The 23,658-nt window shown below is 48.5% G+C and overlaps 1 protein-coding gene across 6 annotated transcripts in view; it reads left to right on the top strand.

Annotated features, from left to right (window-relative positions):
- Positions 1–23,658, top strand: part of CHST15 (carbohydrate sulfotransferase 15) — an 86,673-nt gene that overhangs the window by 43,829 nt on the left and 19,186 nt on the right. For all 6 annotated transcript variants that reach the window (XM_017858683.1, XM_017858686.1, XM_017858682.1 and 3 more), the window contains 4 exons: positions 4,469–5,529; positions 6,277–6,616; positions 8,580–8,726; positions 12,362–12,518. In XM_017858683.1, the coding sequence (XP_017714172.1) occupies positions 4,984–5,529; positions 6,277–6,616; positions 8,580–8,726; positions 12,362–12,518 (1,190 nt within the window). In that variant the 5' untranslated portion in view covers positions 4,469–4,983. The remainder of the gene's footprint in view (positions 1–4,468; positions 5,530–6,276; positions 6,617–8,579; positions 8,727–12,361; positions 12,519–23,658) is intronic.

Raw genomic sequence — 23,658 nt, forward strand, 5'->3', positions numbered from 1 at the left:
TGGATCACTTGAGGCAAGGAGTTCGAGACTAGCCTGGCCAACGTGGTTTAACTCCGTCTCTATTAAAAATGCAAAAATTAGCCAGGCGCGGTGGTGCGTGCCTGTAATCTCAGTACACAGGAGGCTGAGACAGGAGAATCGCTTGAACCTGGGAGGCAGAGGTTGAAGTGAGTCAAGATTGTGCCACTATACTCCAGCCTGGGCCACAGAGTGAGACTCCATCTCAAAAAAAAAAAAAAAAAAAAAAGAATATGTAGTGTGCCTCCCTTTTTGCACTTGAGCAAATCCCACCCCTGACTTTGGCCTTCAAGACTCTACAGAGCCTGGTCCCTGCCTCCTCTCCCATTGGGTTTCCACCCCCACCAGCCTGTGCCCCAGGGCCTACCCTGCCAGTAGCCCTCATGGGTTGGGACTCCCCACGGCGTCTCTCTACAGGGCCTTTGCTTCCCCTGGTCTCCACGTGACTGGCTTCCTTCTTGTCGTTCAGGTTTCTCCTCCAATGTCCCCTGTGAAATCAGGTCTTCCCTGTCACCCTGTGTTTCATACCTCCCACTCCTCTAAGGCAGTACTCTAACCCAGGGGTGATTATGCACCCCAGGGGACATTGACAATGCCTGGAGACGTTTTTGGTTGTGACATCTCAGGGGAACGGGCGCTATGGCATCCAGTGGGTAGAGGCCAGGGTGCTGCTAAGCATCCTAGGGTATGCAGGACAGCCCTGACAACAAAGAATGGGCCATCCTAGGATGGCACAAAGAATTCCAAAATCCTGTTCCAATGGTTTTATTGTTCTCTCCCCTTTTTCTTTATCTTTTTCTGCATAGCCTTTATCTAGCAGCATCTGGGATTATCTTATTCATTTGGGACTTCTTTATAGCCTGTGCCCTGTAACCCCTACCCGTGGTGGGACAGAAGCTCCACTTGGGAACAGAACTCCTCTCTGGGTCAGCCCTGCACCACTCGCACCCGTCAGGGGAGGGCTTGTCTGGAAGCTGCCAGGCTCTAGGGCCTTCACTCACAAGGGATTCACCTGGCCTTCAGATTGCTTGTCCATCTTCCTGCATGTTTGACGTACTATACAGTGGCTATCGATTCTGGTAAAAACTTGTAAATGTGAGGTAGTTTTATGTTTTTTCTCAGAGAGGACCCCCCTTCCCACCCCAGCCCAGGGGTGTTTTCCAACACCAGCAAATCCTCCAACTCCAGAACCTAACTGATTATCCTACCATTCAATTCAAGTCTGCCCCTACCAGAGGCTGACTCTACAGGTTTGAGGGCGTGGTCCCACCAGACTGCTCCACTTCAGATGCCAGTCGCAAGTACTTGGTCCCCAGGTTACCCATGCTTCTGTCCAAATTGGCCACAAAGGCAAGAGAGTCCCACAAACCTCCTCAGGTTCAGTAATTCTCTAGAATGACTCACAGAACTCAGGAGAGTGCTTGGCTCATCATCAGTCTATTGTAGGATACAATGCAGAAACAGCCAGCAGATGAGACGCATGGGGTGAGGTATGTTGGAGGAAGGTGTGTGGAGCTTCCGTGCCTTCTCCCTCCACTCCACCCTCCCCGCACCTCGAAGGGTCCACCAACCTGGAAGCTGCCTGAGCTCGGTGGTTTAGGGGTTTTGATGGCAGTTTCATTACAAAGGCATGATTGGTTAAATCATTGGCCACTGGTGATTGACTTAATCTGCAGTCCTTCTTCCCTACCTGGAGTTTGGGGGGTTTGCTGAAAGCTGCTCACTGAGGCTTGGTCTTTCTGGTGACCAGCCCTCATCCTGGAGCTATCCTGGCCTGCAAAGGGTCACCGCATCAGGATACACTCAGGTATGGCTGAAAGGGGCTTGTCATGAATGACGACAGGTGCTTCTCTCACCCCATCACTCAGAAAAATTCCAAGGATTTTAGCACCTGTGTACCAGTACCCGAGGATAGAGACCAAATACTCATCTCTTTATTTCCACATCACATCCCTCATCTTTTGGCTTTTGGCTGGCCTCCCCCTAACTGGACATGTGCAACACTCAGCCGTTCTTAAAAAGCTATTTGTTGAACAGATGAATGAACGAATGAAAGAATGCTAGGAGCTGAGAAAACACTGTATCTGAGTGTTTTGCTAAGGTTCTTGCAGCCTCTCAAATTGCCTCCTCAGTTCTTTCTGTTTAGGAAGCAGGACTTGCAGAAGCTGGGCTGGTTGGAGGGGGCGGCTGCCCGGCAGACATGCTCTGTGGACCCGGTCCGGGCACCCCATCTTCCCTCCTCTCTGTTGAGACTGTCAGCTGCTCATGTTTTCACTTTGCTTGAAATGAGCTTCCCCTGCCCTTGTTTAGGAATGTTTTGCCCATTCGTTTGGGTCCAGATTATGTACATTCCTGTCTTGGAGCTTCAAAGTCCGTGTTTTGTTTGCTTTTTAAAGAATCTAATTCGATCTTCTGCAGCAGAAAGACAGGAGGGTGTGAATTCCCTCCCTGCTGAGCTGCTGGTTGGAGTCTCATTTTTAACCCCGGCTTGGCCTTGTCTTGGACATGTGAAAAAATGTTTTCTTGGCTTTCATGATGGAGTTTCCAAGTAGGGGATCTTGCTCTTTTGTTTCTTTAGTTTGGAAGAATTGTTTGTAGCAAGCGATGGGTCAGGGGTGGTTGAGCAAGTTTGAAGCAGAGGTTGAGTCTTGAGGTTTCTGACATGTCCTTTCAGCTGCCCTCATGTCCCTCCAGCTGCCCTCAGGGATAAGAGATGGGGGTAGGGCCTGAGATGTCCGGCCTGGCTTCCCAGAACTGGCTCCTTCTGCATCCCCGCCCCGGCGCCTCTGCAGGACTCAGGTCTCAGCCTCTACTGACCAGCCTTTCTCAAACTGGCTCCTTGATACCCTACTGAGATTCCTTGGCCAATTATGTCCTTACAACTTTGTGTATTATATTCCTCTCTTGTGGATTCACAGGGCTTATTAGCATATCAAAGGTCCTGAGAAGTTCAGCTGTAAAGAATTCTGTGTAATTTTGTCCATTCCACATTTTCTCCAAATAATTTAAGCATAGAACACTCACCAACGGCAAGCGGAACATTCTGTGGGAGGAAGACGTTTTGGGAAACACAGCTTGGCTATTTCTTGGCCACCATATTTTGAGAAAACACGAGGTTTTCAGTCCAAGGGGCATGAACATTTCTTCTGTTGAGTTCTGATTGTTTAATCCTTCAGCATGGAGATCTTGATGCGGGGTTAGTTAATGCCGCCTTTATGGAGACAGTGAGGGTTGTTTGAGGCGTGGTGTGTGTAGAGTTGGAGATGAGTCTACTACTCTTGGGTAGTTTTCAATTGCTAAAGAATAATCATGTGGTATAGGATCTCTCATCTTTGATCCCATTTCAAATGTTTTTGGCATTCACTGACAATGAAAAATCATAGTAGTAGTTGATGATGCTATTATTATCAATGCTATCTACCTTTTATGGTATGCTAAATATGTGTCAGGCATTATTCAAACTCTTTACATGTAACAGCTAATTTAGTACCTGTTAAGGTGCCCTATTTTCCTAATTTTGCTATTGAGGAAACCAAAGCTCAGAGAGGTTATGTGTCTTGCTCAGGGTCACACAGCCAATCAGTGGTTATCTACCACTGCCAGAAACTAAGTAGGTCTCCTTTTTTGCTTATCTGTGGCTCTTTTTATGACATCTACAAAGAAGTGTCATTTGGGCAACAATATATTTTATAACCACAGGATTCTATTAATGGGTTTTTAAGAATCATATCTTGCTCGAGATGATGAAAATGAAAAATTATGTCAGGGTCTGAAGCTCTGTGTCACTCCAGGGAATACTATACATTGGATTTAATTGCTTAATAACTTAAAGTCAAGTGGTTTTTTAATATGATACACTCTACTGAAGGAGAGACTCATTTCATTGTTTCTAAATTTTCATTAACTTTTGCTTCCTAATCTGATAATAAAGGTTAACTCTAAGAAAGAGACTGCTGATGCCAGCGAGAGGGAAAAAACACATTTTCTCTGCCTGCTCCCATTCTAACCATCCTCCTTAGTATTCTTGAGATTTTTCATTGACTGAAAAGCATTGATATTTCAATTCATCCCTCAAATTTGTAGTCATTGACTGTGCATGAATCTGAGAATGATCACAACATCCTGGGATTCAGAGATCCTGTAACTGAGATGTATCAAGGCAGAGGGATTAGGGGAGATGTGGACCGTGCACAATGTGAGATGTTTGATGTGGCACTGGTGGTGCTGGGATTGGGACCATGTTTGGTGGCAGAAATTGAGCCCCAAAGCCAACTGCAGGGACCTGAAACCTCTTCCTTTATCCTCATGATTTTCTATGACTTGCTTAGAACCAGGCTGGCTTGGCTGGACTTAGAGGTGGAAAAGAGAGTGAGCATCTGTCTCAGAGGATGAGCTTTGGGTTATTGCTATTACCACACAATGTAATAAAGTCTCTTGTCTTTTTGTGTAGGAAATCTGGCATTTTTTAAAGTTTGCGCCTCACAAAGAGGAAATATTCCAAAGGTACTCAGGATGTAAAAGTGGAGATCTTCACAGATGCCTCCGTGGATGGCATGGCAATCCATCCATCAGCGAGAAGACCATGATTTCTTTTAATTTTTCGTGTGTTTCCACATTCCCCAGTGAGAATTCTTCCACCTTTTTTTGTGCCATGGGAAAAACCTGAAGGGCAGGCAGAGCTGCTCCCGAACTAGTGACCTTCTCCAAAGTTGCGGCAGCTCTTGTAGAACATGACTCTGGGACATCACTTCCGTTTGTTTTCTTTCGGAGCTGAACCAAAGAATGTGCGTCCTGTTTCTCTAGTGCTGTGGTGTGTGCTTATTTTTGTATTTGTGCTTTCCATCCATCTTATGTAATCACAAGGCATCCTTAAGGTTTTCTGGCACAATTTGTGGACATCCAGACTCCTGGGGGGACCACCACCCATGGCTCGGTAAGCCAGCAGCCCAGGGCACTGGCACTACCATGAGGCACTGCATTAATTGCTGCATACAGCTGTTACCCGACGGTGCACACAAGCACCAGGTCAACTGCCGAGGGGGCCCCCACCACGGTCACCAGGCGTGCCCCACGTGCAAAGGAGAAAACAAAATTCTGTTTCGTGTGGACAGTAAGCAGATGAACTTGCTTGCTGTTCTCGAAGTGAGGACTGAAGGGAACGAGAACTGGGGTGGGTTTTTGCGCTTCAAGAAGGGGAAGCGATGTAGCCTCGTTTTTGGACTGATAATAATGACCTTGGTAATGGCTTCTTACATCCTTTCTGGGGCCCACCAAGAGCTTCTGATCTCATCACCTTTCCATTACGGAGGCTTCCCCAGCAACCCCAGCTTGATGGACAGCGAAAACCCAAGCGACACAAAAGAACATCATCATCAATCCTCTGTAAATAATATTTCATACGTGAAGGACTATCCAAGCATTAAATTAATTATCAACAGCATCACAGCTAGGATTGAGTTCACGACCAGACAACTCCCAGACTTAGAAGACCTTAAGAAGCAGGAGTTGCATGTGAGTAGCTTTGTGCTAATCTTGACTGATTGGTTGATTTTTAGAAATGAGTGCTTTTCTTTCTATCACCATTTTTGGGAACACAGAAGGAAAATGACTAAAAAATGTCTCAGATGTAGCAAGGATCATTTGACAGCCTTATGGATTTGAATGCACTGAAAGAGTGATGTTTGCTTACGCTATGGAGTGCGAGGAAGGGAATCTGCTGTCCTGAACGCTGGGTTAGGCATGTTCAAGGGTCGCCGGCTCTCATTATTCATTCCAGAACTTCTTGCTTGACACGTGATCGTGGTAGTTAAAAGTTGCTTTGGCAGATCACCATCATTTGGGATTTTAAAGCTGCGTTAAATTTGATTTTCTGCTTCTATTCTATATTTTAATCTCTAACGGCAATGTAAATATACAACTAGTAAAAAGATTGTTTAATTACCGTGTGTGCGTGTGTGTTGTGTGTCAGAAAGGTAAATTATGGTAGAATGGATTTTGATTAAACTTTTATTCTTCAACTTTAATCAAAATAATCTTTATTTTGGATTATCTTTAATCCAAGTTTTTTTTTGGGGGGGGGGTGAGGAAAGCACAGTCATTGACCGTCTACCAAGTTTTGCTTTATTTGTTAGTCATTGTCAAACATTAGTTCAAATTTGAACACAGTCGTCAGTCTCACGGCATGTTCCCACTGCGGTTAGATTGTGTCTTTGCTCACTTTCCCCTCCTCGGTGTCTCTCCTCCTCTGTTTCCTTGCAGATGTTTTCAGTCATCCCCAATAAATTCCTTCCAAACAGTAAGAGCCCCTGTTGGTACGAGGAGTTCTCGGGGCGGAACACCACAGACCCGTACCTCACCAACTCCTACGTGCTCTACTCGAAGCGCTTCCGCTCCACCTTTGACGCGCTGCGCAAGGCCTTCTGGGGCCACCTGGCGCACGCGCACGGGAAGCACTTCCGCCTGCGCTGCCTGCCGCACTTCTACATCATAGGGCAGCCTAAGTGCGGGACCACAGACCTCTATGACCGCCTGCGGCTGCACCCTGAGGTCAAGTTCTCGGCCATCAAGGAGCCACACTGGTGGACCCGGAAGCGGTTTGGTGAGTGCCGGGTCCCAGGGCTCCTGTCTGGTCTCGTTCCATCATTCGTTCATTCCTCCCGCAACGTTAGCGCTGGGGTTGGGGGGCGAGGGCCGCAGAAAGAGATTGCACGATTCCCTTGTTAGGAAGCTGTTCCTAGGCAAAGACCCAGCACTGGAACCTGGTTCCAGTGAGCCATGCAGTGAGCATTGATTGCCAGCTGTGTGCACGACAGGGGGACGAGTCAGAACTGGCAGCTCTTCTTGTTCCGAAAGCCCGGGCACATGACCCGAGCAGTGAGCAGTAAGTACCAGTGGCTAGTAAAGGCCTGCAAGGAAGGTGTGATCGGGACTCTTGTCTCCCAGCTCTGTGCTGCTCCCAAGCTCTGTGCCATTCCTCTGCTCTGTGCCATTCCTCTGCACTGTGCCATTCCCTGCTGTTCCCTTCTCTGTGCTGTTGCCTCCTCTGTGCTGCTTCCTGCTCTGTGCTGTTCCATGCTCTGTGCTATTTCTCTGCTCCATGCTGTTCCTCTGCTCTGTGCTGTTCCCTCCTCTGTGCTGTTCCTAGCTGTGTGCTGTTCCAGCTGCAGTCACTGCACCTGGGGGATACTGAGTTGCTTAAGGCCTCAGCTTCTCTGACCTGCCCCATCTGCCTTATGGGTTCCATATGATAACCACATGGAGATCATTCTGGAGGCCCTGCTCTCAGCCCTTTGCCGCAGGCTGACCATGATCACTGCCCATCCCTTTCTGCTCCAGCCCAGCCCCAGGCACCCTGTGGTCCTCAGATCACTGTTTCCTTTCTGTAACCTTTTCCTTGTGCCAGGAGAGGTTTGGTCACTGGAGCTGAGGGGTGATACGTGCCTATTGTCAACCAGAGTCCGGGCAGGCCACGAGGGTGTTTTCCAGTAATGGACTCAGGTTGCCTAGAAGGGAATCTTCAAAGTTTTCCTTAGACCAACTCTTAATGTGTTTCCTGACAAACGTTTGCTTTCATCCTTTTGATGTTGGTCCTACAGTGAGCTAAAGTGTAAATGTTTCTTTTGTGGTTTAGCAGCGGCCGCTGTAGGAGTCAGGGTTTCACATCCCTGTGCATTTGCTGGTGTGTCTGAACACACTCCCCTGCCGTAGGGTGCTCCCCCGAGGCTCACAGTGATTTCCCCTTAATGAAAACCAGCTTCCCACTGGCAGGAAGGGAGGAAGAACAGAGGCGGGCCTCTGGAATCTAGTCTTCAATGTCACCTTGAACCTCTTGTTGCTTTGGCCACTGATGTTCTCTTTCCAATTTCCATTGACTTCAGGAGTTGTGGTGTTGGGAAGTGGATTTTTAAATGTTTGCAAGTGAAATTTATTTATTTTTCAGGCAGGGGGTGAATTTAAGCTCTATGTGGCCAATGCCAGAATCCATGTCTGTCTAGAGTATGATCAGTTCCCCTTATTGTTTGGACAAAGGGCAGGGTATTTGATTGAACAGGGCAGGAGAGAGAACATCAGGCAGGTGCTGGCTGGCCCCCATGAGGAAGGCATCATGGAGTTTATAGGATACTGCCCTCCTCTCCCCCGTGGGCTGCCCTTGGTCCTCTCTCCCTGTTGGACACAACACATGCATCCTGGGTGTCATTGCTGCCCGGCCACTTAAGAGTCCCACCTGTGCACAAGTTAACCAGCCCCAGACTCGGTCCCTCCAAGCAGACATGTCTCTAGCTCTTAAATAGGTGTTCCAGTCTTTAATCTGCCACTGTCCAGCTTAGTGGTGGTATCTTCCAGCCCTTGAAGCATGGATGGATTGAAAGTGGGTAGCCAGGCCCCATAAACCCCCACCCCCATCCCCAGCGACCCTTTCTGAAGCTACCAGGGCTGAGCCTCTTGCTGCTGTAGCCAGGCCCTTTAGGCCGTTCCATCTCTCTTTGGTCGCTGTCTGGGAGGCCATCGCTCCAGCAGTAGCAACTTTGTCCTCAGTATCTCCTGCTTCTTGGTTCTTGTAGGAATTGTCCGCCTAAGAGATGGGCTGCGAGACCGCTATCCTGTGGAAGATTATCTGGACCTCTTTGACCTGGCCGCACACCAGATCCATCAAGGACTGCAGGCCAACTCTGCAAAGGAGCAGAGCAAGATGAATACAATCATTATCGGTAAGGCTTCTGTGTTACTCTGGCAGGGCTAGCACCCTCCCTGAGGTCCTGGCTCAGGTTCCAGGCCTGGCCCAGTTCTGCTTCACCTGCGGAACATTTGTATGGTGGCTGCAGACTTCTTTTGAGCCTCCACTTCTCCACCTGGCTGTCGCTTTTACCACTACATAAAATGTTCACATCACTTGAACAGTTACTATAAAGCAGAAATGTTGACTTTCTAATTCTGTGGAGACATAAGGACAGCTGATGGCTTTCGTGAGAAGTTGCCATTTCTTTGTTTTTAAGAAATTAAGCAGGGATATTGACTTCTTTTCATGATGTACTGATCTGATAAGTTTGGATGGGGAATTATAAATGCAGTTAACTGGTTAGTCATTGATTTGCTGCTTGGGGCTTTTGTAATCCCTGGCCACTGGGACCATATAAGACGCAGGCAACTTCTTCTGAAATAGACTGCACTCTGACACATCGCCTGTAACTAATTGCTGTTTAAAAAGCCTAGCCTCTGTCAACCTAATGCCTTTGGGCATTCAAAGTGAGGTTGATTAATAATAATTTGTTTTAAATATTCACAAGAATATTTTATAAGTGAACATATATGTTTACTTTTTTTAAAATTTATTTTTATTGTATAATTTAAGGTGTACAGCATAATGTGATGTTTTGTTGGAAACAGACAATGGAATGATTACTACAGTAAAGCAAATTAACGTAGCCATTTTTTTTTTCACAGTTACCTTTGTGTGTGGGGAGGGGGGCACGTGTGTGGTAAAAGCACCTGAAATATACTGTCCTGGAAAATTTCCGGCATGCAATACAGGATTAATAGGATTAATAACTACAGTGCACATGCTCTACCTTAGATCTCTAGAGTTGTTATTTGTCTGACATAATTCTTTTTATTGGATTCAGCTTAGAAGGCGTTTATCCACTGATGCCTTCTAAAAGAGAAATTGAATCACAGTTTGCTTAAATTGTTTACCGTAGACAGTGATCTGTTTTTTAATTTCCCTAGATCTGTTATATTTGCAGTCTCCAAATTAAATAAATCTATTGGCTACTAAGAGGAATTGTAATCAACCCTTTGGAAGATGACTTTTTAACTTAAGACTCTCCTATCCAAGGGGACAGGCTTATGTGCCAAAGTCTTGACTTATTCTTTTTTTTTCTTTTAAACTCAAAGAAATTAAGTCACTGGAAGTCACCTCCAGTATGATTTGGCTGTTAGCTAGTTTTTTGCAAACTTGGGGGTCCAAACTCCCCAAATCTCAAGTCTGACTTACATTTCATTGTGACTCCTATACCATATGCCTCTGGGAAAATCACATGTTTTATGAAAGTGCTAAAATATGTATCCTTGGGCCAGGGAACAGAGACTAAGATAATGAATGAAAAAGGAAAGCCTCCGTGTGGTCTCCAAATTGTACTTGCTCCTAGATTTTAAAAAGAACAAAAAATAAAATCACTGTGCTGATACTTACTTAAAGCAGAGTTTGGTGAGTTTTATGGTAGTCTTGTGGTGTGACAGGTATCTAGCCCTGCCTGGGCCAGCAGCCAGCTCTGTGCCATGCAGCCGGTCATTTTTCCTGTTCCTGGACTCTGTCTGCACCTCTGCAAAGTGGAATTGTTGGACCAGGTCAGTTCTAGACTCCTTCCAACTCTGAAATGTGACTCAGCTCTGCCCCAGCTCTTCCTCTGTGTTAGATTCTGGGCAGAAACAGCAGGATCTTTCCTCATCTTGGGTCCCTAGGGCAGAGAGGACCTTTCTTCTGCTGTCATTGTTGATAGCTAGAGTCACACAAGAGCTTCAGGATGCAAGTGGCCTGAACATCATGGCTGAACTTGGGGTTAGGGCTTTAGACATGTTGAAAGGCTCCTGCCTCTACTCCCAGGTACCCAATGTGGTACTCTTTGTTTCTTGAATTGCCTGTTGTCCCCCTTATTTCTTAAGGTCTGAGAGAGGAGGGGCCGTGCTTTCCTCCCTTGATCTGTCCCTGGTGCCAAGCACAATGCTGAGCACAGATTAGACACCAAATGAATGCTTCCTGGATGGATGAAGGATGGATGGTGGCCGGATGGAAGGAAGACAGTCAGGTGGATGGAGAAATGCCTCCATGGCTCTAGAACCAGTTCATTTTTGAGATCGGACAGAATTTGTGCCAATTTAGCTAGAGAGTTCATTTGTCCTTTATATTCTTATTCGTTGTGAGTAGAATTTTCAAGGGACTTCTGATTGACTTGTTTTTTCTGTGTCCTAGGGTATTACCTCTTTAAAAAAAGAAAGAAAAAAAGGCCAGAACAGAGCTGTTCACCTGGATGTGATTATGCATCCGACAGAACTGATAGGGGCCTGCAGGGATGTGATACACTTGTCACTGACCAAAGACACTCAGTCATCTGGCTCAGTCTTTCCCCGGATAAGTAACTTTCAGATGTGTCCTGTGGTCCTTGGCAAACTGTCAGGAAATCAAGTGTAGAGCTGATTGATGGATTTGCCTTCCTTTTTAAATCTCTGAAGACTTTCCCAAGCACACACACACACACACACACACACACACACACACCCCTCAAACTCTCAGGAAATTGGCTTCATCCTCTGGGAGAGTCTGTGCTGTTGGAATGCCTGCCTGTGTCTTGGCATTACCTCTGTGCTGGGATGTGTGTTTGCCATTTACATCCTTCACTCGTGAGGACCATGATGAAATGTGAAGCTGGCTGGGACCCAGTTCCCGTTCACCCAGTCTGCACTGAGTAGGTACCAGCTGCGTGCAGAGCAGTGGCCTCACAGGAGGCAGGGTGTGTGAGCCCTGTGGCAAAGCCCCTCTCTCTTTAAGTATGCCCTGAGATGAACAGTTACAGCTTCAAGGAAGGAAATCGCACTCGAATTCCTCGTAAGGGTTAGTGTTCCCACCCTCCTGCTTTCTCCTGATGCTTTGGAAGGAAACCATCTAGTACGAGCTCCAGGCTCCTGATCTGTTAGACCAGTTCTCGGCTCCTCCCAGCTCTGAAACGTGGTTGGGCTCTGCCCCAGCTCTTTCTCTTTGTTAGATGCAGGGCAGAAATGGCAAGGCCTTTCGCCATTTTGGGCCCCCAGTTCAGAGAGAACTCCATCTATTATTACTAGAAACATCTACTATTTAGAACATATATTGGAAAACTATACAGGAAAACCATTTTCAGAACCACCTATCATTTCCCACCTAGAGAACTGCTATTTATGTTTTGGTATATTTTCCCACAGACTGCATTCTGAGTGGGCCCTTAAAATGCCACAGAGCTGTGCACCATGAGCAAAGTTAAATACTGTGAAACTGGGGGCCCTGATGCTGGTGAAGGTTTTCTTTTTTGCTCCCCTTGGAAAGGGGGCTCAGGGGTGGGGACACTCAGTGTTGCATGGATTGCCTGGACTTCCAGACAGAGGTTTTTAGGGTGGAGGGGTGGGGTGTGACTGTGGCAGGGGTGGGCATCCAATCTTCTCTCTTTGGAGTCCTGTTTGCCCACAAAGGCTGACAGCTTGGCTTCTCCTGCTGCTTAAGCGGAGGGCATCGGGGCCAGGTTTGGCCTCTGGCACCCAGGGCCACTTCGTGGGAGCCTGAATCCCACCCCTGCTCACTTGGAGTGTTTTCTATTTCCAGGGGAGGCCAGTGCTTCCACTATGTGGGATAACAATGCCTGGACGTTCTTTTACGACAATAGCACGGACGGCGAGCCACCGTTTCTGACCCAGGACTTCATCCACGCCTTTCAGCCGAATGCCAAACTGATTGTCATGCTCAGGGACCCTGTGGAGAGGTGAGCAGTTTCTGCGTGTTGTATTTGGGGTGAGAAGAAGAGGCACTTTTGAAGAAAGGTATTCTCCTGTCATCACAATTAAGATTTTGTCTCCTTTAGAAAAAATTAAACAGGCCAGGTGCAGTGGCTCATGCCTGTAATCCCAGCACTTTGGGAGGCTGGGGTGGGTGGATCACCTGAGGTCAGGAGTTCACATGGTGAAACCCCGTCTCTACTAAAAATGCAAAAATTACCAGGCGTGGTGGCACACTCCTGTAGTCCCAGCTACTCGGGAGGCTGAGGCAGGAGAATCGCTTGAATCCAGGGGGTGGAGGCTGCAGTGGGCCAAGTGCAGATGGCGCAACTGCACTCCAGCCTGGGCAACAGAGCGAGACTCCATCTCAAAATAAATAAATAAAAACAAATAAAAATCAATGGAACTTGCAATGTTACTGCTGTTTCTTACGTAAGTGTTATTCTTGGGGTTGTCGTCACTGAGTTGACACACATTGTAGATGGTTTTCTTAACCATTCTGATCCTGGTCTGTGTGTCTTCAGCCCCAGCGGGCCTGACCAGGGACACAGGATGGTTCCTTGGTGCTGTCAAGGCTTGGGAAACACCCTTAGAATCGGGGTGTCAGCTTCGCCACGTGGTTTTAACTCCTAGAATTCTGTGTCTCTCGACGTCGATGCCTTTATCTTGTCTGCATTGAATGTACAGTTTCCAGCTTTCCTTGAGAGACCAAAAGGAAGAACAATGATGAGTAGAGTAGCTTTGCTTTAAGATCAAGGGTTGCCCAGCGTGGGTAAGGCCAGGGTAGTGGGATATTGAACAGCCACTGTGGGGCGGCCCAGCTGCCACTGGGCTCTGCTTGCATCATTGTTGCCTGTGTGAATACAGAATCTCAGGGCTGCCAGGACCTTAAAATTATTTAGTCCAACGCTCCCTCCAGTACCACCACATCAGAGCAGAGGGAGCCCCAGTCTAATCCGAGGCACTCTGAGTCAGGGAATTCTCCACGCAAGATGGCCAGTGTAGCTTAGGACAGCTGTGTTCCTATTTTGAGACCAGGTCTGTTCTGGGGGAACCTGCACTCATTGGTCCTGTTTCTTCTCCATACAGTCAGACAGACCAAGTCTAATCCTTCCAAAACAGGAGAGGCTGGCAATATTTAAAGATGGGGACCACAGCCCTTTGCGCCGTATTTTCCTTTGGGCCAACTGTATCTTCTGATGGATTGAATTATGACCTGCAAAAAGATGTGCCGAAGTTGTCTCCCCCAGTGTGTATGACTGTGGCCTTATTTGGAAATAGGATCTTTGCAGATACACTCAGGTTAAAATGAGGTCATACTGGATCAGGGTAGACCCTCAGCCACTCTAAGACACAGGGAACATGCCTCATGACGAGGCTGGAGTGATGCTGCCACCAGCCAAGGGGTGCCGAGGAGTGCTGGCAGACACCAGAAGCCAGGAGAGGTGTGGAACAGATTCTCCCCCGGCACCCCAGAGGAGCCCCCCCGCCCACACCTGGGCTTCAGACTCCAGCTTCCAGGACACTGAGGGAAGAGTCCTGTCATTGTGCACCACCAGTTCATGGTTATTTGTCCTAGCAGCCCCAGGAAACTGGCCTGTGGGATCCCTTCCTCAGGTGGCATACCTTCGTGGCCCCACGTATTTGCCAATTATAACAATAAGGCGTGTTTGTTGTGGAAATTTTAGAACATATATTGGAAAACTCTTTTCAAACTATAATTTCTCACCTAGATAACTACTATTTATGTTTTGGTGTATTTTCTTCCAGACTTTTTCTATGCAGATAGGTGTGTGTGTGTGTGTGTGTGTGTGTGTGTATATACACATGGGTGTGATGGTGTGTGTGTGTATACACGTGGGTGTGATGGGGGTGTGTGTGTGTGTATACACATGGGTGTGATGTGTGTGTGTGTATACACGTGGGTGTGATGTGTGTGTGTGTGTGTATACACGTGGGGTGATGGTGTGTTGTGTGTGTTGGTTGTATACCACGTGGGTGTGAGGTGTGGTGTGTGGTATACACGTGGGTTGGTGGTTGTGTGTGTTATACCATGGGTGTAATGGTGTTATGGTGTGTGGTGTGTTACCAACGTGGGTGTGATGGTGTTGTGTGTGTATACACGTGCGTGTGATGGTGTGTGTGTGTGATACACGCTGGTGTATGGGTGTATGTGTGTGTGTGTGTGTATACACGTGGGTGATGGTGTGTGTGTGTATACACGTGGGTGTGATGTGTGTGTGTGTGTATACACGTGGTGTGATGGTGTGTATCTGTTGTGTGTATACACGTGTGTGATGGTTGTGTGTGTGTATACCGTGGGTGTGATGGTGGTGTATGTGTGTGTGGTATACACGTGGTGTGTATGTGTGTATGTGTGTGTGTGTATACACATGGGTGATGTTGTGTTTTTGTGTGTGGATACACGTGGGTGTGATGGTGTGTGTTGTGTATACCGTGGTGTGATGTGGTTGTGTGTGTGTGATACACGTGGGTGTGATGGTGTGTATTGTGTGTGTGTTACACGGTGGTGTGATGATGGTGTGTATGTGTGTGTGTGTGTATACACGTGGGTGTGATGGTACAGCCTTATGTCCTGCTTCTTTCACTTTGCATTCTTGCCCCCAAAAAACATGCTTTAAAGTCTGCCCTGGTCACACTTCTGAGCTGATGTCTCTCTTGTGGAGTCTGCATGGCTCCCGCCACTCTGAGTATGACCTGGTTGGGGAGAGGCTGGATCTGCCCCCCTCAGCCCCAGCGCCTGAGCCTGAGCTCTTGGTGGCTGTCCTGGTGCCGTGCCTTCTGGCAGGTGCCAGGTGTGGTTTCGTTCCCTACCCTCTGCATCTCCGAGCCCAGGACTTCATCCACTCTGTTCCGAGGCAGCCACTGACTTGCTGTCGCTTGCCATGTCCCGTCCCACCTGCTGGTTCCCGTGTTTTGGAGGCAGAAATTGGCCTTGCTGAGCGGGCCGGTCTCCCTCTGTTCAGCAGGGCTGACGCACACTGGCTGAGCTCTCATGGTGACATAACTGTCACCTCGAGCTGCCCCCTCGCCGTCCCTGGAGGTGTTTTCACAGCTGCTCTGCCTCCCTCCCCCCCACGGCCCCCAGCTGAAGGGCACAGGTGCTTGGTGTGCTCATCAAATGGTTTCCTGTCGCTGCTCCTTAGTTCCTCATTCTGAGGAAGGTCAGACCATGCCTTAACCTCAGGGGCCGAGAGTGCACACAGCAGCCTTGTGTGCTCTCTGGGCGCAGAGAGGTGGGGGCCCATCTGTCAGGACTGGGTTTGGTGTGTGTGTGGGCCCTGCTCTGGGCCCGGGGAGACTGGAGCTCCCGGTGGGAATGTGGGCATGGCTGTGGTTGGTTGCAGTAGTGCAGGGTAAGTAGGAGGCTGGGGGAGTGGGCTCCTGAGTGGGGAGATCCAGAAGGAATTGACCTGGAGAAAACTGATGCTAGACTGCATTTTGAAGGATGAGTAAGAGTTTGCTGTGTAAACAAGGAAGGAAGGTGGGTTAAGATGAAGAAACCTTCCAGGCAGAGAGAAGGACAAGTGCAAAGGAAAAGACCACGTGTTCTCCTGTTTGGGGTGGGGCCAGGGTCCAGTGGAGCCAGGGTCCCTGTTAGGGTTGGAGCCAGTGTCCTTGTTAGGGGTGAAGCCAGGGTCCCTGTTAGGGGTGGAGCCAGAGTCCCTGTTAGGGGTGGAGCCAGGGTCCTTGTTAGGGGTGGAGCCAGTGTCCTTGTTAGGGGTGGAGCCAGGGTCCCTGAGTGTGTTTCTTTTTTCCTGGGTTCTGGTCCCACCTCTGAGGACACAAACACCACAAAGGTGAGCGTTGGAACAGAAGACAGCAGCACCGTGCAGGTGCAAGCGGCTCAGCCAGGAGCAAGACCTGCCAAACTCTTCTCTCATACCCTAGCCTGAGTCTGCCAGCTAGAAGGAGGATCACAGTTCACAGCGTGGTCCCCCCCAAGTAGCCACCATGTTTTCTTCTTTTAATAACAAATACTCTATTTATCCTAGGAATTGAACGTGAAAGCTTCTTGCCTCCCTGGTCCTCAGCCTGACAGAAGTAGTTGGTCAATTCAAACATATTCAGCCCCTGCCACAGGCTGGGTGCTGTGCTGGGCACTGAGCATACGTGCCCTGGTGAACAACAGTGGCCACCCAGTGCCTACCCCCGGGAGCTAGTGCTTTATCAGAGAAGTGGGCGGCGGCTTCGTCGTGGTGCATGTCCTAGTGCTGAGGAGAAGGGCAGGATGCCGGGGCAGCAGCATGTGTTAGGACGCTGACCCAGGCCTTGCGTTGCCTGCTGTACGAGTTATGTACTGCTAGGGAACAAGTTCGCCAAAACTTAGCAGCTTCAAATGGTTTCTGGGGATCAGGAACCTGGGTGCAACTTTACTGGGTCCTCTACTTCAGGCCTCTCTCAAGGCTGTGATCCAGCTGTCACCAGGCTGGGGCTCTTCCATATGCTTGACTGCGGAAGGACCTGCTCCCAACTGGACGTGGTTGTGGGCAGAATTTAGCACCTCAAGAGCTGTTGGAATGAGGGCTTCAGATCTTTGCTGGCTTTTGGTGAGAGGCTACCCTCAGTACCTCGCCAAAGGGCCTCTCCAGTATGGCTGCAGGCTTTATCCAAGCCAGCAAGCTAGAGCGTCTGCTAGCAGATTAGAAGTCACGATTTTTTCTAACCTAGTCACGGGTGTGAAATCCCATCATCGTTGCCATATTCTGTTGGTTAGAAGCAAGTCGTGAGGTCTAGCCACGCTCAACGTGAAGAGACTACGGGGCGTGAATACCGAGAACCGGGGATCACTGGGGACCATCCTCGGAGTCAGCCACCTCCCATTCTGCACCTGATCCTCAGGAAACTGGGGCCTGGGCTTTGCAGCCAGGAGAGTAGCTTCCAGCTTGATCCCAGCTCTAGCGGCAGAGGAATTGTGTTTATGTGCGTATTTTCTGTATGAGTTACTGACATAGCAGCTATTTCATTTCTTCTTAAACATTTATAAAAGTAAGTAACAATAGGAATTTCTTCTTTTTCGAAGGCTGGCGCGTTTCCCATCTCGGCCAGAAAGGATGATAAATGCTGCGTGTTTAGGTCACTCTTGAAGAAGGAAACCCTCTGAGCCCAGGTTCCGTTAGCATCACGGGATCCTGGGCCACTAGCCCTGTTCTGTGGCCTTGCACTTCTATACGCGGGAGATGTTGTGGGTCACTGGGTGCAAGTTGGATTGGTCCCAAGTTGTTCTTTTCCTTCTCTAAATTGGCTTGGAGAGGGGAAATACTACTTTTATTTTTAGTTTTAGGTTCACATTCAACCTTTACTTCTATAATTGATCCAAAGTAGAGGGTTTGAAAATGTTGGAATTTTAAGCAAAGTCAAATCACTTTTAAATTTCCAGAGAAAGATTCAAGTGGCAAGTTGTTTTTTTTTTTTTTTTTCCTGGAGGAGAACAGAGGAATACTGGAAAGAAGTGGACGGGATGGTTCATATGGCCAAAGAAGCCAGCCAAGAATTCATGTTCCAGTTTTCTCTCTGTAAGAGATCATGACAATTTAAAACTAGCTTCATGCATTCCTATGCTAAATTGGCCCAGTTAATTAAAAAGAAGCCACCAGTTGCAAGCAGAATTTGTCTTTATTTAATCCCATTCGTAAGCGGTGAAGACTATGCTTTTCAAATGCATCTCACATTAGCCTCCTGCCTCTTCATTTGTGAGACAGTTGATAGAGTTTGTCTCTTACTTCAGAGGCAGTTATAGCCCCCATTAAATGTGAAAAATGCATGGAAGGTGCTGGCCCCTCCAACCTAGTTGGATTCCTCTTTTATTCAAGGGACATTTGGAGTGGGGTCATGCACCATCTGTTAAGGATTTTACAGTGTCCATATTTTGGGTTTAATTCTGTGTGTAGTCTTAATGCAATGCCCAGAAACGACCCACCACAGGAATGGTTTGTTTTCCCTTTTTATGACGACGAGTCCAAAGGGAAGGAGAACTCAGCTCAGTGAAGAATTCGAACTCGATTTTGACCCAAACCCCTGGAGTCTTGGAACCTGGCTCATTCTTTTCTTCATCTGCTTCTATAAACTGCATTTTTAAACAACCCCTTGGACTGGGCAAATGATTCAGTTATGACGATAAACTAGGAAAGGGAGCAGGCTTTTAATGAAATGGATTCTGTTATAGGCAGTCACTCATGGGGACACAGAGGAATAGCGGGGCTGAACATTTGGACAGGAATCCTGGTTGTATCAGTTTCACTCTGTCTGCAGAGTGTGTGAGGGGGCGTGAGGGTGGTGTGCAGCTTTCACCCGCTGAGTGGGAGGTGTACTGGGGTTCTTGGTGGCAGGGACACAGGCATTGGAACCCCAGCTCTGTCACTTACTGCTCTGTAAACTGGGACAAGAAACTTAACCTCTCTGTGCTTCATTTTCTCATCGGTAAAATAGGGGAAGATAGTCCTACCTCCCGGGTAGTGAGAGTTAAATGACTTAATACATGTAGTGATGTGTTTAAACAGGGCTTGACAAATGGAAAATATGTAATCATTAGCTATTATTATTAGGTATCAGTAATAGCTAATAATAATAACAATCAACTGATCACTCATTTACTCATTCCCCAAATAGAGTTGCAAACCACATAACCAAGTTTTGGTCAACAGTGGACCCCATGTATGATGGTGGCCCCATAACGTTACAATCCCGTGTTTTCACTGTGCCTTTTCTGTGTTTCAATACATAAATTCTAACTCTTACGTTACAACTGCCTACAGGATTCCTGCTGTACAGGCTGATAGCATAGGAGCAGTAGGCTGTACCTCGCCACCTGGGTGTGTAGGGGGCTGTGCCATCTGGGTTTGTGTGAGCACTCTATGACGTTCACATAATGACATCGCCTAATGATGCATTTCTCAGAACATATATGTCACCGCTGTTAAGTGACGCCTGGCTGTATTTATTGAACACCCTTGATGTGCTAGATGCAAGCCGTACATACGAGAGGAAAATCCATCCCTTTTGCTCTCAGGGAGCCTCTGTCTACACCTCATTCACCTACTTCCACATCAGAGGGAGCAGGATGCCCACCCTAGGGCAAGAGCCAGCACACACAGGAGGGAGCTGAGCTGGATTCATGCCTTTGAACCGCAGCAGGACTTTGACTTGAGAATCTCTCTTGCTATTCAGGCAGCACCAAAAGCCCTTCTCCAAACAACTGAACTTCCCCCAGCCCCTAGAAGCACTGGTTGAAAGCCGTGGATACGTTCTCAGTCAGAAGAGAGCCTGGCATTGGGAATGTCATGCGATGTTTTCTCTAGAATAGATTTGCACAAGGATTAAAACGCAGGCTGTTCCTAGCACTGAGGAATTCATTATTGATTTAAACCATCTCAAAGGGAAATTAGGAGAACGCCTCTGTGCAGAAGAGACAGAATGAGGAGAAAGCCATGGGGGTGTAGAGGTTGCAGCAACAGCCACAGATCGATTTCTCTTTCTCGCTCCTCCCTCCAGCTCTCACTCTTTCCTTTTCTCTAAGATTTTGGAAGATTAAGAATCACATGGGTCCTTGTGAGGACTACTCTAGTGCGGTGTCTTTATTGAAGCTGCCTATTGATTCCTAGTGGGTTCAGGCACTTTGCTTCCCAGAAGCTGCCTTGATATGGGCCCTGGAAGTGGTGCGAGGTCACTTTAATAGGACTGAGCTGTTGAGCCACCCAAGGTCAAGGGGGTTGGCCTTGACCACAGAGAAGGGAGGGAGAGCTGGCAGCGCCCAGGCCAGAAGGACAGCTCGGGTCTTTGTGAAGGAGTTCTCTGAAGATTCTTCAGGAGGAACTGCCTGGTGAGGCGCCACATCTTGTTATTGGTGGGAAAAAAACCACTAAGCTGAAAACTCCCAAGTGTTGAACAATGTTTATGTTTTGGGGAAATGTTTGCGAAGTTCTTGGCAGTCCTGTGTATTCCCACACGATTGTTTGGAAAGGACAGTTCCGAGCAGGAGGCACACCCTAGGGAAAAAGAGCCCTGTTGTGTCTGTATCTATAGAGATCCTAAGGTGAGATGTTGCCCGCTGGGCCAGGATCAGGGAGGGCACTTAGAAACGACCCTGGGGCAGCCAGAGTTCAGGGACCTGTCTTGCCCAGAGTTCTGGGCTGCTTAGGTTGACGCTGTTGAAGGAGGAGGTCACACATGTCACATACTGGACCCCCTGGTGTGCAGTGGCCATTGCCCTCCAGTGAGGGGCCCATACCCTGGGTCTGGCTTTGTAACCAAGGGTAGCCGGGCAATCCTCAGTGCACCCCAGATTTCTTGCCTGTAGAAACATCTGCCATCAGGATCACTGGTGAATCACGAGAAGGTGCTCTGTAAACCACACCAGGCTCGGAGATGTCAGGGATGCTTGGTGTCGTCTCTGAGAAGTGCTGTCTCCCAGTCTGTGAACAGTTACTGGGGCCCTGTGATTGGATGCTCTGGAAGGAACAAAGAGGAGCTGGGAAGCCCACTTGTGCACAAGGAACCTAGGGCCTGGTAAGAAATAGAATGGCCCCAATAAACAGGACACTTGTCATTCATGTGGGCGTTTTTAGGACCAAACATGGATGTTCTTAACTGGCAGAAAATGAGCCTCCCCAGGGTCACCCCTGTGTTCAGTCTAAGGTGACCTTAGACAGTCCCTCCAGATCAGCTGGCCTGGCCAGTCCTGTCTCATCGAGCCTCCTGATGAGACAGTCACAGTTCGTGATTTGGTGGAACAAAAGGGCTCCGTCTCAGCTACATTAAATGGCCTTTTTTTCCTGGTAGGAAAAATATATATAATCGTTATTGATGGCACCATATCACAGGCTGGGAATTATTGATCAGTGATTTCAATTCGGATTCCAGCAAATGGAGAATAACGAGGCCAGGTGCTCTGGCTGCCTCTCATTACGACCCTCACGTGGCCACAGGACTGCAAGATGTTGTTGAGGGTGAATTGGAGGACATGAGCATGTCCCCATCTCGGGTCCTCCTGCCTGAGAAAATGTGACCGTTCCCATAACTGTCATTGAGGAACCAGCTGGGGGTGTTTGAGGAGTACGGGAGGTGGAGCCAGTGCCACTGGGGTGAGCCAGCCCAGGGGTGGTCACCTGCTCCCTGCCGCCTGCAACTGCAGCACCAGCTTGGGATCTTTTCTCAAAAGTGGCCCTCTGAGAAGTCCCATGCATGGAGCAGTAACTGGAGGAAATGTCACAGCTCAAGGCCACCGAGCACCTGCCCTTGTCTGAGCTGAAGCTGAGATTGAAGCTTGTGCGTTTGGGTGCCTTTTGAGCTGGGTGATGTTAGTGACTTCTGACATGAGTCCCTTTGGGAACTGCTGTGTTAGAACCAGCAGTCACTTATCAGGGTGATGAAGACACCTTGGGACTGGGGAGTGGTGTGTTCGCACAGCTGTGTGGTGTATACTAAAAACTGGCGACTTGTTCACATTAAATGGGTGAATGCTACGGTATGTGGATCATTTCTCAATATAAAAATGATATGAACAAAAATACTACAAAAGGAGGAGGAACCCACCGTGGAGAGAGGTTTTCCCAAACTAATGGCATTGGAGCCGGGACCTGCGGGGTTCTCCATGTGGAGGGCAGGCCAATGAACAACCACATCATCACTTAGGAACTGGATCCCTTAAACTCTAATGAGCTATTGCGATCACCAAGGAATATTAGCTTTTCCAAGAGGTACAAGATCCCGCAGTGTGTTCCGGCTTCATGATAGATGCCTGAATTCCCTTTTGCTGTTGCTGTCACTTTTCTAGATGCCCAGTGTGATGTTCTGTAAACACATTTGCTGTTCCCGACCATGGCATTGGAGTTCCTCACGTTTATCCTAAGTGTTTGTTTGCTGCTCTATTACATTTGTAATTGTTTATCAGTCTCCTGTGACTTACTAAGTAGTTCTGGAGTAGAATTGACTTTTTCTTCCAAATCACTGTGCACCCAAAATAATAAAAACATCTAAACAAACAAAACCCGAGAACTATCAGTGCAGACGGCCAGCACCCACTCATGGATTTGTCTCCTTGCCTAAGCTCGGAGGGCAGGGGCCACATCCTGCTGGGGTGAGAGGCTTTGGGGTCAGGCAGGCCTGGGTTGCTTTGGGTCCCTGTCCTGCTCTGGAGCTTCCTGGGCTGCATGACCATGGGCAAACTCCTTAACCTCTCTAGTGTCAGCCTTCTCCTCCATAAAATGCAGTGGCCTGTATCTCATTGTGGGGTTGTGAAGATAGCAGCAGAGCATGCCTGCAGCACCCTGCACAGGGCCTGGTGGTGGCCCTCCCTACCCCCCAGCATCCACATCAGGAGTGGAAACTGAGAACATTGCAGGTGCTAAACCCGGAAAGCAATCACACAGAGCCCTGTCGGGAGGAGTAGCAGCAGCTCCTGCTTTAATAGTGATCAGCTCACTGACCTTTGCTCACGCTGGCTCAGAACAGCACCCTGTAAGTGTCCCTGAATGAATTCAGCAGTGGTCTCGGGGTGATCATCCAGATTTTACATAGTAGGGCCTTGCCCACTGCTGGCCTCTCCTTTGTCCCTTGGGGAGAGACATGGTCACTTTCAGAGGCACTGGACTGATGGAGCCCTATGCCCCCAACATACATTTCCCATCCCACTGCTCCTCCAGGGGTCCCAGGACCCCTGCACTCCACAGGAAAGGGACTGAGCAGCACCCCATGAGCACAGGCCCAGTGTGAGGGGCCGCACCGGCAGCCTTCGAAAATAACCGCAGCACAGAAGGCCTGGAATGCATTTGGACTTATATTTGGAATTGTCGTTGGAAACGGTCCTGGCCAAATGTAATACCCATCTGTTCGGGATGGTTTGAGAGTAAGAAAATGAGGTGGCTCAGCTGGAGGGGGCTGGGCAGCCCTGAAAGTCAGGGCTGCGAGGGTATCAGGTCCCCTGGCCCCCACACTACCCTGGAGCCCTCCTTCCCTCCAGCCTAGGCTACTTCTGCCTCCTAGGACCATCTGATTGTGTTGGGCTGCCCTGACTGGAGATATTTCCCCTTGCCTGCAACCAGGTTTTCTTCCTAAACCTTCTGCCTGCTGGTCAGTCTTTCAGGAGTTCGGGGCTGGGCTCCTTTCTGC

The sequence above is a fragment of the Rhinopithecus bieti genome, unplaced genomic scaffold (assembly GCF_001698545.2).
Source record: "Rhinopithecus bieti isolate Rb0 unplaced genomic scaffold, ASM169854v2 scaffold_42745, whole genome shotgun sequence".
Lineage (NCBI taxonomy): Eukaryota > Metazoa > Chordata > Mammalia > Primates > Cercopithecidae > Rhinopithecus > Rhinopithecus bieti.